Raw genomic sequence first — 15,035 nt, 5'->3', positions numbered from 1 at the left:
ATTTTGATGTTAATTGATTTTTATCGCTCTAGATCACCAATGCTGTATTGCTCTTTTCCTTTTTTCTTTTTAGTGTTTCCTGAAGCTATTGATCATAGTGTGTATTTCTCTGTTGCTTCTGCCATTACCTGTCTTAACACTATGCTTTTCTCCACTGTAGCAGGAAGACAGACCGCCTCTGACATCTCTGCTCTCTAAACCAGCAGTCCCTACAGTTGCATCCTCTACAGATATGCTTCACAGTAAGCTCTCCCAGCTCCGTGAGTCACGGGAACAGTACCAGCATCTGGACCTGGACTCCAATCAGACTCATTCCTCTGGCATTGGAACTACCACAGCTTCGCCCTCCTCTACAGCAGCTAACATTGATGACTTGAAAAAAAGACTGGAGAGAATAAAAAGCAGTCGCAAATAAAGCTGTGAGAGAGACAGCATCACTATTGCTTGGGCTGTCTTCAGCTTTAGTTTACTAAACTAGAAGTCTTCATAGTTAAATGGCCTCGTTTAGGCCTAGTGTATACAAACTGGTTTATGTATAATACAGTGGATTTTGGGGGATTGAGTCGTTGTGGCACAAGTATTTGTACATACTCTGCTTCTCAGTGAGCATCTCTTGACAATAGAAGGCTGTCTGTGTATTAGTTTTAGTGTACAGACCTGTAAACAAACATCCTCTTGCTCAGACTAGTTTCTCATAACTTCTTTTTTTATTTGTAAAATTGTCTTTAAGATCTTTTCCTAGTTCTTAACTCTTAGAAGATCGTTAGTGATTTCACTTTTAATTTTGTGAATTCTTCTCCATGTAATCCTTGAACTGTTGATTCTGTATGGACACATGGCATGAAGTAACTAATTTAAGTGTCTTTTGTAAATAAAGTTTGCATTAACTATACCAGTCTCTGTAGGAACAGCAGTGACTTGGTAAGAATAGAAGCCACTCTGTACTCCCGAATGTTAGTAACTGGGTATCTAGAAACTGAATTAAGCTATTCTTGATATTAATCCTGGGTTTAATATATTCACTCACTTTCCCTATCATATTATCCATCTGTGGGATGTGATTCTGAGACTTTGCACGTTTACTTTGATGAGCAGTAGTGCATTTTCCATACCATTGCTTTTTTTTCTGATTTTTTTGTTGTTTTGCAAGTTGAGAGTTGAGAATATTTAGTTTGCTGAAATGCTGTTTTAAATTTACCTAGTCCTTGTAATGCATAGTCCTCATCTAATATATACACATGCATTCTCTGAGGGAATAGCAATGCTGAAATAGAATAGATCAGCAGTGATGTACTGTCAGTAGACTCATTTATCCTGAACTCACTTGATTAAGCAGTCTTCCTCATGCAGTTTTCAAGTGCAGGTAGACCATACCATGTTCAGTTGAACTTAAAAACATAAAATATTAGCAAACTTTTCCTATTCCAGGTAACTAGAAAACATGTGGTAGTACTAGCCTGTGACATCCATAGTCACTGCTTTTTATTTTTAGGTGTCTTCTGTTTAGTCTTTTTCAGAAGCAGCTAGTGTAAAAGCTTAAGCTGTGTGACCTTCTGGCCCTTTTATTTCTGGGGAGGTGATATTTTCACTTTGCTGTTTCACTTCCATGTGTGATGAATTCCATCACCAGAACAGGATTGTTGCAGACTTGGACAGGCAGGCCTAAAATAGCACACTTATCTAGGTTTTAATCTTTATTTCTTGTAACTACTGCTTTGGTGGTTTGTTCTGTGGACAAGCAGTTTTTGCATTAGGGTTGCTGCTAAATCAGTCTTGCCTGATTACAGTAAAAATACGGCTTTAAAAATGGTACCTTTGTACAATGGATCTGTGCTAGAGCTTCTGCAAATGGCTGAAATTCTTCTCCTTTTACAGGATCCCTAGGCTGGAGTTGCGGTTGATGTGTAATACTGCTTGGTGCCTGTGGTGAGTTTGTACACTATGATAGCAGGTGACTTGCAAGTGTTCAACATCTGGTGTTGATTGACCTGTTGCAATTCATTGCTCCACCACTTTGGCTTAGTAGTAGCAGTCTCTTAACCCTAACCTGAGGTGATTATGCCCTTTCTTGTGGAACAGCTGTATGACAAATGAAGGTTTTGGCCAGATTGGTAAGTGCTGAGGTATTGTGCGTGTGCAGTGGGGGATGTGTGTGGTGGCTGGCACTGGAGATAATGCTGCTACCTCTCAATTACCAACTTTTTTTTGAAACTTACTGACATCTAAGTGAAACCGTATGTTCGTTTAGTGTGCCACATCCAACAGACATTCTGAAAGACATTCTATTTGTTAGTTAGCTGAGGATGATAAAATAGCAGTGCCTGCAAGCTTGCATATGACTGTTTTAAGTTTGAAACTGAATTGGAAATGAAGAACAGGAGTAACGGAAGAGCAAAAGATAAAGTTGTTTATTATGGATGAGTTTTTGCCCTGTATCTCTGTAGTGTTTGATTGGATTCAGTATCCTGGGAGTGCTGAACTAAAACTTGTGCACATAAATTAATAAAGCCTAATCTTTAGCCCAGAAAAATATTTAAATAACATTAAACTGAATTTTAAAAAATGATTCCTCTGTATTGTTTGTAATGAGTCAGTATTGAGAGTGACTTACTCAAGAAACTGTATGCTCTTGATTCCCCTCTATCTGTATGTACTTTCTTACAGATTTTTAGACAGTAATGAAAGGGTGAAGGTTAAACATTTATAAACAGCAGAAGGGCTGAATTTATTTGATGCCTGTGGTTATACATTTAGCTAGCTTTACACACTTGTGCAACTTGACCACTTGAGTTTTCTTTGTTTAGGTATCTTCAGTTGCTCAAAGAAAGCATGAAGGTACTCTCTGAGGGCTTTCAAGTTTGTTCCCAAATGACCCATGTTTAGGGAGGTAGCAAACACAGTAATTGACCGGTAACTTTTGTTTATATCCAACTAATTAGATAGTTATCCCCTCCCATCATTTTTTCAACTCAGTCACTCTACTGCTTAATACTCTTTGAAGCATGAGCATCCTTCACTGTTGTCTGCTGCTGTAGCCTGGTAGCAGTGTGAAGAATGAGGAGTTTAGGCACGTGTCATATGAGAGCACAGGCAGTTTCCAAATCCATGACTGCTTTAGGAAAAATAGGACTGAGCAAGTTGGCTCGTCAGGTATACTTGTTTACTGATGTACTGCTGGGTTCTTAGTGGTCTACAGATTATTGCTAAAGGGTTATTTAAAAAACTTGATGCTTTTTCTTTTTAAGTGTGAGCCCTAAATGGCCTTTATGAGACAAGTTACCAGGTGTAGTGTAGGGAGCTTCTATTTGAGGCTCTTTGACAATGCCTGTGGACAAACTGCTTCCTCTTGAATATATCTGTGCCAGTAGAAAATACACTTGAGTATTCAGCAACATCTGCCTTCCAGAAGGTTATTGCCATGCAGTAATGGAAGTGCTGCTTAATTTGTTCCAACCTGTATTTCTCTGTAGGATGAGTTGCAAACACTTGGCACTTGTTTAAAATACTAGCTTTGCAGTGATGTTGGTGTTTTGTCTGCAACCATAGCTGAGAAAATAGCTTTCTTACCAAAGTGGGTTGTAGTTGCTGTGCTCTAGACATTTATTGGTGTTTTGAATAATACTATAACTGCTGTAGGGTGATCATCTCCGGGATGTTCTCAGTTCAATTTCTAAAACAGAAGGTGAATAGACAAAGGGAGAAAATGGGTAGTGCCTGAGACCACAGTCTTGTTTAGTGTGGTGTTGTCTGAGGTCACAATCTGAGGTTTAAAATCTATTGATACTTACTACTGATATAAAGGAGGAGGATTTGTTCAAAGCACAGCAGGTAATCAGTTAGACAACTAGTTGCTTTCTGTTGTGTCTACTACCTCCTTTGATGGCATAGATTCAAATACAGCTAAACTCAGCATTAACACAGGAGGAAGATGGATTTGTTGAAAACTTTATTTTTGAGAGAGAACACTTTCCTTTGTCAAGTTAAATTCCTATAACCATTTTACTTCAGGGTCTTCTACGCTCATATTTTTGAAAAGCGGAGCACTGTAGCAAAACTGAGAGCAAGCAAGTGATAAAGTTCCTTTATCACCCATGCCTTTCAACGGTTTTTCGTATCCACTTTTTCAGGCGGAATACATGGGTATAAAATCCGTATTTATCATCTCGGTCACAGCCTTCTCCCCATGAAACTATTCCCACTTGATACCAGCGATTGTCATCTGGACTCTAAAAAAGAGAAGTAGAATTGGCACAAGGAGCAAGTCTTTCAGGTCTGAACCCTAATCTGCCTAGTGATGGATACTACTTTGGAATTTAGAGTGACAGCTTACCACCTACAAGATAACAGCCTAGCTTGTTGGAATGATTTTTGTCTCCATTCTTAAACATGTAAGTGGGAAGCAGCCATCACTCTTAAATTCTGCAGCTGGTCCCTGCTGAGGGCTCAATAGCTGGATAATTGCAGGATGCATCTTCCTGGTTGCTTGGCTCAGACATGACAAGGTTTTGCTTCAGCCACTCAGCAGTCTCTGCTGCTGTTCTTTAGACTATTACAGAAGTTCAGCTCAACGCAAGCCTAGCTCCATTTATTTTATGACCTTGTACTTCTTGAACATACCTTCATTACAAAAGGACCCCCACTGTCCCCTTCACAGGCATCTCCTCTCTTTGAGTCTTCAGGTCTATACCCTACAGGACAGAAGAAGAAAGGTGTTCGACTGTAGGAGGAGTAATTGGGCTTTTCTCATGGTCATCGTTTTCTTGAAGTTACTTCTAGAAAACCGCTGTCTTTAAAATTACATGTAAAACAGCTAACTCTGCTTCTGTCTTTGCCGCGTTACTGATTCCAGTGCCACTCCGCTACCTGCTGCGCTCTTACTGCTCTTTTGTTTCTTTCATTGGGATTCCCGTAGTGTCAGCTGCCACCTTGTTTGCAGCAGTAGCTTGAGCTACTGTGCTTTGCTTTTGTTTTACAACATTCTGTGTGCAGGATTTAGTGTACCATTTTCTCATTCTATTTACTATTGACAGATTATCCTCCTCCATTTTTTTCCTTTCATTCTGCAGGCTCTGCCTTTTCCCTCTACCAGCTGATTGTATCTATCTTCCTGCAATCTCATGATAATGAGAAAGGGTATTTCACTTTAATTCCTGATAAACTAAACAGTATTTTTGCATTTTTTTTTCTAACACTTGAGTCTCCCCTGTGCTCTTGTATGTCTGTGTTTCAGCTATTTTTCAAAAGTATTGTCAGGAGAAAAGAAATCAGAAGAACACAATATTGTCAGCATGCTCTGCCATGAAATTGATTTCTATCCTAACTCCAGCATTTGTTTGTGTTATTAGATGCTTTGAACACCAGATTCTGTAAGAAGTTGTTAAAGATTTGCTTGCAGAAATTTACAAAGGCGGTGGGAATAAAGAACACAGCAGAAAGTGTTATACCAGTATATAAATCCATGGTGTGTTTATATCTTGATTTCTCTGTTTATTTCTGTCTTCTCTCAAGGATGTACTTAGTAAAGAGATTCAGGAAGGTGCAGCAAAGGAGAATTGGAGGTATGGAATGTCTTCTATGTTAGTAGAGATTAAATAAAGTGATTCTTGGAAGAGAAATGAGAGAGCTCTAAGAGATCTGTGAAATAGCGTATGTTATGGAGGAGAAATAGCGTATGTTTTGGAGGAGAAATCAATTTTTCTGAAGAGATGAGTACAGATTTGTACCTCTAATCTTATTATACAGGAAACAAAAGAACATTTTTCACACAAGCCATAACTAATCTGTGCAGCCTATTACCAGAAGTTGTGGGCATACGTATGAATACATTCCAAAGCACTGAGACAAGTCAGTAGAGAACAGGTTGCAGAATACAATAACTGAATTGTGGCCTTTAGCTAAGGAAGTACCTAAACTACTTCATATACTGGTGAAAAGATAAATTCTATATGTGCTCAGTTTTTATGCAGTTCTTCCTGATATAGAGCAGACTGGTCACATTAGGCTAGTTAACTTGACAGTATGGTGTTAAAAACTTCATTCATAGTTTTAATTTTTCTAGCTTTTCTGCTGTCTGAGAACTGAAATGTTGGTTCTTATCATGGGAAAATTATTCTTCAGGAGGGCAATTCTAAGCTTATCGGAAAGTAACCTGGCCCCATCAAGAGCTCGAGCCCCTCATCTTGCGGTTATGGCGGTTAGCTTTGTGCCTCCAGTGCCACTTACCTGCACAGAACATGTTGTCAGTAACTTTGACTTTGGTGGATGCCTTGCAAGTATTTTGGTCTACAATGGGGATGTTGAGCTGTTGAAGAACTGTGGGCAAGTTCCTCGGGTTAGTGGCCCATGTTTCTTTCAGGTTTCCCCAACCAGTTACCCGCCCTTTGTGACCTGCCAGCATCAGCCTGTAGAAGGAAGCATGGTTGTAATCAAATTTATTGCAATAACATTCTGCTATCTGTCTCCCTTGCTGCAAATAGGCTTTTGTAGCCTGTCCTTTTAGAACTATGCTACTACAGCCTCACCTTTGCACGATCTCTTTGGTAGGCAGGCAGACAGGATGGATGTAGTCACTGAAGATGATAGGTCTCTTCAGGTGCATGAGTGCAATGTCTCGGTCCATGTTCTCTTTCCAGTTGTATTTGGGATGGATGATGATTTTATCCAACAGAGCAATTTTCTCTTTGTTCTTTTCATATCTGAAATTGTTATGAAGAACTGACTGTACGATAGCAACTTAGAGCCTCTGGGGCTGATGATACTCAAGTGTATCATCAGCCTCTGAGAAAATACTCTCCTCTTAACAGTAAAGGAGTGCCCCTTTAGACCTTCCAGGTCTCTGCCCTCGCTTTCATTTCAACCTCAAGAATCAGCTAGAGCAGCAAACGACAACTCCATTTGATCCCTTATTTGGGAGGCATGCTGCGTGTGTGTGTTTATTTTTTTCCTTGTGTACTGAATATCTCAACCTTGTTTTATCTCATTACTCCAAGAGGAAGACTAATTCACTCTCACTTCTTCCAGGCTCTTACTTTGCCCTCAAGTGCTTGCCAATCCGCACCAAGATGTCATTTGTAGTTAAGTTCTTGTCCCAAGGTGGATAATAAAGGCAATGAGCAGCAGTCAAGACCCAGCTGTCACTGATGAGGCTGGCACCACACAGCAGCTCTTGAGGACTCTTTTTGTAGAGCATCACCTGCCTAAGAGACAAGGAAGAAGGAAGACTTGCCATTGGTTTTGACCTTGGTTGATAGATGCCTTGCAGGTATCTTGGTCTACAATGGGGGCATCAGGCTGTTGCAGAACTGTAAGTTGCTCAAGTTAGTGGCATATGTCTACCAAGACTAAAAGCTGAAGCAGAACCTGTAGTCAGCGTGAAACAGCATTGTGCTGTATTGACACAGAGGAATGCATAGGTGGCTCTCCAGCAAAAACTTTGCTAGGCTTCCAGCCCTGAAACTGAAGGTGTGTTCACTGTACTAGATAATTTTATCATGTTTCTTTCACCTGCAGAGCTTTCTGATCCTCTTTCCTCCAATAAGGCTAGAAGGAAGGAGGAGATGAAGATGAACACACTAGCACTTCTGCTCTCCCTGGTGACTGTGCACTTGGCTCAAGAGGAGAGGAGGAGTTTCTTTACAGCTATTGTAGTGTTACCCTGTAAATCTCCTGGAGAAGCTATGAGTAGAAGTGATGTTGACTGCACATTCCCTGGCACAGGAGAGCCCTCTTATTTCCCCCTGCTTGAACGGAAGGGAAGGGAGAAGCAATTACCCAGGAAAGACTGTAAGGAGATTCTGCTTACCAGGGGGAACTGCCGACTTCTGCATCGTCCCCACCCACAACTCTGCTTGTAATGTAGGATTCCAGCAGCTCCTTCTCAGTTTTGTCTTGCATGTTTTTCTTCTCAAATAGAGGGCGAATGCCACAGTCTGAAAAGACAGGCAATCTGGCTTTGTTAATCCACCTCATTCACAGTGGAGAAATTATGCCTGCAGTGAGTATGCTCAGCTAGAATAACCTAGGAAGAGAGCTCCTACTAGCGCTCTAATCTGTAACTGGAGATTCTGATGATCCTTCAAGGAATTTAAATGCAGTATTTGGCAGGGTGGTGTTTCTGAGGAACAGTGAGTATCCTGTGCAAAGAAGCTGCAGCCTTTCCACAAACTGTGATGCTGTGTCCCAAGTTCATGCTCACCTGCTTCACCTGAACCAAAAGTTTTGTCATCAAAGAAGGTTTTGAACTCTTGAAGGACAGTGCGTCCTGATATTCCCTCCACCTGTTCATCTCCATCCTCCAAGGAGCTGTCTGAGAAAGATAAAAGTAGTGAAAGGCTTTGCTGCAGGCTTCCATCTTTATCAGGAGTGCAGCTGTCCCTTCCCAAAACTAAGGGAATGATGAAAGAATGATGTTTAAAAGCTACTGCCATTTTTAATGCTTATTCTATAATCAGCCACATACTGGCTAGGCAGTTTTTTGGGGGGAGGGGAGGAACTGTAGGAGAGCACAATGCGGGGGGGGAAATAAGCACAAGTGTGTAACAAGCAGGTTAATATGTATGATATTTGGACAAACAGGACTTTCACATGCATGGCACACTGACTTCCTCATCTCTGCCCCTCTCCTCCAAGCCAAGCCCTTTTTTACAGTGACAGATTGGTTTTGCTTGTCACTTCCTTGCAATATGCATACCAAACCCATTTAGGCTTCTCACCACAGTAGCGCAGGTCACAGTATTCAAAGTTGGGTGGTTCATCTGTGACACACCAGACACCTTCATCATCTGCATCAGGATTCCTACAGTAATTTTCCAGTAGCTTCACCTCTGTGGTGATAGTTTTTCCTTGGAGCACCTCTTTGGCCTTCTCAGAGTTCCATGGTAGACACTTAGCCCCAGAGATGGTGACTGAGAGGGTTCCAGTATAAAGCATGCCTTTTTCTTGTTCACATGGCTCTGTTGAGGCTGGAGGCTTGACTTGTGGAGTGAACTCCACTGTGGTCCTGTCCTCTCCTGCAAAGGCAGAAAGCTGTGACCTAAGCCATAGCTTTGCACTAGGAAATAATGGTGTTGACACTTGGCCCTGAAGCCCTTTGCTAAAGCCCAGAGTTCCATGGGGCATCCCATCATGTTTGAGAGCTCCTGTGCTCCCACAGGCTGACATGCTTGAAGCAGTGAGTCAGTATTGCAGTGTCAGAGGTGTCTGTTTAAACAGGAGGTAAGAAGAGGCTGGTACTCAGCACTGTGCCTTTCTGTGCCACTCAGATGTCAGGGACAATGTTTTGTTCTTAGGCGTCTTTTTTTAACCAGCTCAAGGGATGGGGACCTAAGCCATCACAGCACTGCTGATTAAGAGCATCTAGTGCCTTCTTTTCAGATGTGTAACTAGGTCATGTTTCAGGAGTCTTTATAGTGCTATGTTACTAAAATCCTAAACTGAAGTTCCCTTAAGATATTTCTTCCACAAATAATGAGAGAAAAGTATTCCTGCCAGCCTTTCTGCATTTCTTTTTGCAAATCTGCCACCGACTGCAAGCTCTAAGTAGAATTTCCTGGGTGAGTGGGCACAAGGTGATCTGTTCTGCAGCAGCCGCTTGACCTCAAGCTGCCAACTTTTTGAGCACCGTGGGAACCCCCATATGAAGAGAAGCCCTCTGACTACTTGCTCTGGAGTGCAGCAGCCACTCAGCAGGCAGCAGTCAGCTTAATCAGGGAGGCTGCCTGTGAAGCTGACTTATGTCAACATGATTGTAGCATGTGAGAAAATAAGGCTTTTTTAGACCTGTCAGATACATATATGCAAAACCGTAACAGTAGGTTATTCTGCTGTAGGTCAGAAACTAGCTGGTGAACAGAGATGGTCTTAGATGGTTGATCGTCCCAGGGCAGAGGAGTGTTTCTCCTTTGATTCTCCATAGGGGAGATAGGGGCCATATTAGTGATGTTATTACTTCAGAACACCCGCTGGTCAAAATGGTTGCTGACCCCTTTGATCTTCAAAGGACTTGAAGCACAATGTTGCTTCTGTTTTTGAAGTGAAGTTGCTGCTGCTGCAAGAAAGCTTTCTACTTTCTATCATTTCTTCTGAGAAAAGGGCCAAGCCCCACAGAAGGCAGCTGCATGTCGTTGAAAAGGAATGGGAAGGTACGAGTAAGTGTATGAGAATAGGTTTCCATCCTGCCAAGCGAGAGAAGGGTGCTTGCTCTCCTTGGCAGGAGATGGTGTGTAACAAACAGTGCTCTTCCCTGAGTGAATGTTAAGGTAGGCATCCTACTCTAATTTGTATATATTTTGTCCTAAAGGTGGGAATTCTGACCAAAAAAAACGGTATGACTCACTGCTATCACTGTGTCCTGATTTAGAGGCAGCTGAGTTAGGATTTTAGGGGGTTTCATGTTGGCAAAACTGCAGTAGACTCCACAGGATTGTTGATACCAGATTTGATCTAGATGTAGATTAGTCTGGTCTAGAGAAAATGGCACATGAGAAGGAACTAGCTAAGGCAGACAAATGGGGTTTCTCCTCAGCCCCTCTCACCCTTTAGGACACACATCCCTTAGGAGTAAGGACCCCAGATTCCTGTAATATTTCCCCCCCTCCCCTCCCCCCCCCCAAAAAAAACCCCTCTCCCCTTTCTTGATGCATTTTTACTATCAGCCTTAGTGTAAGGGGTTCCCAGTGAGTGAAAGGCCTGCTGGGGCCTAAGGCGGAGGCATACCACACACTGGAATGGGACATTCCTCCCGTGGCACTGTTGGGTCTCGGGTGTAGCACCATGGGCCCGCTGGGTTGTTGTCTGGATTCCTGCAGTAGTTCTCAGTGAGGCTGGGATGAATGGTGGCATTAAATCTATAAGAAAAGGCTGATTAGGTAAGGAAGGCAGAACAGCCCAGAGAACCCTTTACGGATATAAGGGAGAAGAACTTACTTAGGTATATGTGGATATTTGCTTCTCCACATTTGACATTCAATCCCTGATTTGGTGTGACTAATTGTCCCCCGATAGTTCTGGCCCAGACCAGTGGAGCAGTTACCTGCCAAAATCCCAACACAGGGTAAGCTGGAGCCAAGGCACATGGAGGTTGTATTTCTCAAGGTCAGAGGTACCATCTCCTTTTAATTTTTACAGCATATCTGCACAAGCAAAGATTTTTTCTTCATGGGATGGGAAGAGCACACAGTTTAATCTCTGCCTTGTTAGAGGGAGCTCATCCTGAGGCTCTGTTCCTTGCTTTGGCTGTAGGTGCAGGTGGGAGCAATTGTGAAGGGCTTGTTTTTTCCGGAGCTTGGTACCATGTTATAGGGAAAGGTATCTACCCTATGCTGTTACAATGGGGAAGTTAGGTTGTTTGTGAAATGTTCAAGAGGGAAGTGAAGAGGAAGAAAGGACTTCGAAGTTCCCCTCAAGCTAGTTCTCTTTTTAATTGGAGGGCCTCACCAACTTTAGATTTTTCTTTCTTCCAAACTCTGCAGGAAGCAAGTTTCTGGTGATCACCGTATCTGGGAGTTCATGAATTCATGAACATGAATTTCTTACCTTGTAGACAAGCATCCAGAACTGTCCTGGACTTCCTTATGCCCTGACACACTATCAGAACAAGAAGAAAGAAACCCGTTATGTGAAAAAATCTAAGCATGTATCACAGTTTGAATCAGTTTATCGAGGACAAATGTAAGTGTTTGCCCTGGAAAGGGGGCTCTTCTAATAGGATACTATTAGAAGTAGAGAACTATCTCTTTGGGATGCATCCATGCAGCCTCAGGGATAGTGGAATACCTGCAGGACTTGAAGCAACTCACCTTGGTATTTTGACCAAAATTCCTCCTGAAAAATAAATGTAAATATTTAAGAGTAGAGAAACAGAATACAAGACCTTCCTTAGCTGCTGCAATTCAAACCCGTAGGAGAATGCATCATCACAGCAAAGGAAGCAAACTAACTGAGACACTACTGATATCAAATGCTACAGAGCCCAACAAAGCAAAAATCTGCTGCAAAGCTGTTTTCTTTCCCATCAGACTAAAGAATCAGAGAGTCTTTTACAGCTCTGCCTCAAATCAGCAGGCATTTTGGAAGCAACCTGCTAAACTTCATGTGTTTCTGTGCCACTGCAATATCTGGACGTCAGGTCTCCATCGAATCCAACAGTCTGAAGCCTAGAAACCACCTCATCTGAAAGCCCCTGTGCCTAGGTGAGTGGACACCAAACAGCTCTGCTGAAGAATACTGTAACAGTGACTTCTGCTTAGCTGCTTTCCATTCATAACCTTAGATCTCTAAAACTACATGTTTTTATCCTACCACAATATAATGTGCTTTGTTTTATGCCCTATGCTGGCAAAAGGAAATACTGTAATACAGCAATGTCCCTGTAATGAAAGAACCTAATGTCTGCAGGGGACTATACCATTCTGTGAAAGACGTTTTGATTGTTTTGATTGTTTTTTCATTTTGATTGAAAGACATTTTGATCTGTCCTGAGCCTTCACTTTGTAGCCTCTGTACTGACCTAGAACAGGCAGGATAAGCCAAGGGAAATTCTTATGACTATAACTCTAAATGCAGAGATACAAAATCAGTGCAATCAAAAATCAGTTACTTTGCAGGAACACTTACTATCCATGTTACACTGTTAATCCAGCAACAGACTATCTAAGGAGAGATTTCAATCACTTTTTATAGACTTGAGACTAAGCAGGTTAATAGAGGGCTGGCATTGCTGAAAAAAGACCAGGGATGCTTACAGCAGTTCTCATCAACATACAGAGGAAACAAAGCCTGTGCTACTGTATAGAAATCCAAGGAATTGGACCTAGAACTTTTAAAGGTTGATAAAAGGCAGAGGACACTCCAGAGCAGTGAGAAAATGGAGACCACAGGTCATATACAGGTATTGCTCAGCTTCATAGAGCTACATCTGTCAAATATCTCATACCTGAGAGTGATTGCATTAGAAATACTGTATAGAGCTTGTATCTTGCTGGCTTACATTCTTAAATGTTCATTTCTTTACCACTGCATTTTCTGGAATGTGTAATTCAGCTCTAATACTGGTCTTGGGGCTAGGAACACTTTTCAAAATGATGCAGGCAGAAATTTTGCAGTGAGCAAGTCCAAAAGCCACAAAAAAGGATGGTCCCAAAGGCCTGAGCTCAAAGGGGCTTGAGGCACCTGCATGGTATTTGGTTGCTAAGCCAGCTGTTTTGCGAGTGTCCTGGGGGACCATTGGGGGTTGCGGTGGTTAAAGACACATGGTGCCATGCTGCAGTGGAAGATGCAGTTCTTGACTGATGGCTGAGGGAAGGTTCTTTCCTTTTCACTTTATGCTTCAAATAAAGAGGGAGGGAATGAATCCAAGCTTTGAGAGGTATTCCCTGGAGTAGCTCCTTCCCTCTCTCAGAGGGAAACTCCCTAAGGAAGTCTAAGCTCTCCCTGGGGTGCACACACACATCAGCCCCATCTTTGTATCCCAGAACTCTGTCTTACAACCCCCCGTCCCTGGCTATGAGTGTTATGCTGGTGTCTTGCTATAGGAGCTGGTTGAGGGAAGGCTTCTTAAGAGCACCCACGTGCCCTGTACGTACCGTGCGAACAGTGGATTCAAGGGCTTCAAAGGCCTCCTCGTAACTACATGTCTCCTCCAGGCACTCTCGTTCCAGGTTGCCTTTAAGCATCTCTTCCAGAAATCCCTTGTTGGCACGTCGTGGGCGCTTGAGCAGCAACAGTGCCTTCTCCTTGTCCAGGAAAACTACCGAGTCAGAACAGTGCCAGTCACAGGGATGCTCGCAGTGCGGGGACCCCTTTGTCTCTCCTTGTAGTTTCCAAAAATCATACTCAGCTGGTGTGATGATCCCACAGCCCAGCCCTGCTCCCATTCCACCATGCAGTGGAGAAGTCCTATCAGGACCTCCCGCATCTACACCTGATGATCAGTGCAGTCTATAATCTGTCTGTGATAGTTGCCTTCACATAGGCACCAGAAGGGATGGGAATCCTCCATTATCCTTGACAAAGCAGCTCTGCTCACTTGTGGTTAGTGAGAGGCTTGTTTGCCTGAGCTCTGCCAACCGCTGTGGAGTGTCTCACTGACCTCAGACTGCTGCAATAGGGTGCCGTTTGAGTCCCTGCTCTCAAACCTGTAAATAGGTCTTCCCAGTGCCAGTGATAAGAAAAGCTGAAGAAAGTACAGACTGTAGCAAAAGATAAGGAGCAGTGAGCACAGGGAGGCTGCATATTGTGGATGACCAAAAACAGACCTAAGGACTATAGAGGAGGAAACAGAAAATTGCAGCTACCCAAGTCAACTGACTAACTTTAGCCCAAGAAGGCCCATGGTTGTGCTACGCCAGATCCTGGACCTAGCCGTGTCCTGCTTCCCTACCATCTCCCCCATGGCCCACAAAATCCACTGAGCTATGTCATCAGGGTTTCCTGCTGGCAGCTGGAGGCTGCTGCATCCTCTCCTCAGGAAAGCCCTATGTTGGTGCCACTGTCTGCACCCTGTAATTCCCAACTTTAAGCTTTTAGAAACTCCTCCTGCTTTACCTAGCAAACCTTCCACAGTCTTTACTGTTGAGAAGAAATAACCCCGTTTTCCTTCCTTCCGTTGTCCATTGGTACTGCCCTTCTCCCTGGACTCTTGGATCTTACCTCCATCGTGGCTTAGTGTGAGGTGCAGAAGGCTGGAAAGGAGCAGGCCCCTCAGTATGCTGGTTTTGTGGTGCGCCATGCTGTACAGCCCTGGCTGCAGGGAAAACGCAAGGGGAACAGAACAAGTGGAGTCACAGCCCCGCTGGGTTAATATTGAACCAGAATGAAGAAACAGGACTCCAGAGGTCGTGGTGTGTCAGGGACAGTGGGGTTGAGGCTCCTCTTATCCCTCCTCTCTTGGCTTCTTTCCTTTCCTTCAGGGCATCTTCCTTTTCATACTTCATTGGCAGAAACTACACCATAACACAAATAAAATGTGTCTGGAGATGCCCTTGTCCCTGCCCCAGAGCTAGAGTTAGTATCTCATTTCATAGCATGGAAGAGGGCAT

At 43.0% G+C, this 15,035-nt stretch overlaps 2 protein-coding genes across 4 annotated transcripts in view; one reads left to right on the top strand and one right to left on the bottom strand.

Moving 5' to 3' along the window:
• CKAP5 (cytoskeleton associated protein 5) overlaps positions 1-2,566 on the top strand; it is a 52,851-nt gene extending 50,285 nt beyond the window's left edge. For all 3 annotated transcript variants that reach the window (XM_062576734.1, XM_062576731.1, XM_062576733.1), the window contains one exon: positions 161-2,566. In XM_062576734.1, coding sequence (XP_062432718.1) covers positions 161-415 — 255 coding nt within the window. In that variant the 3' untranslated portion in view covers positions 416-2,566. The remainder of the gene's footprint in view (positions 1-160) is intronic.
• Positions 2,567-4,085: 1,519 nt separating this feature from the next.
• On the bottom strand, positions 4,086-14,725 carry F2 (coagulation factor II, thrombin). The gene is made up of 14 exons (XM_062577049.1): positions 14,647-14,725; positions 13,581-13,744; positions 11,796-11,820; positions 11,533-11,583; positions 10,924-11,029; positions 10,714-10,844; positions 8,712-9,008; positions 8,195-8,305; positions 7,802-7,928; positions 7,029-7,196; positions 6,522-6,695; positions 6,223-6,401; positions 4,618-4,688; positions 4,086-4,226 (listed from the first exon to the last, which is right to left on the bottom strand). Exons 1-14 carry the CDS (start codon positions 14,723-14,725, stop codon positions 4,086-4,088), a joined length of 1,824 nt encoding a protein of 607 aa, XP_062433033.1.
• Positions 14,726-15,035: the final 310 nt, after the last annotated feature.

This window comes from Rhea pennata, chromosome 5, assembly GCF_028389875.1.
Source record: "Rhea pennata isolate bPtePen1 chromosome 5, bPtePen1.pri, whole genome shotgun sequence".
Classification (NCBI taxonomy): domain Eukaryota; kingdom Metazoa; phylum Chordata; class Aves; order Rheiformes; family Rheidae; genus Rhea; species Rhea pennata.
Note: the sequence above shows the minus strand (reverse complement) of the source record. Positions and strands in the feature narration are given on the sequence as shown.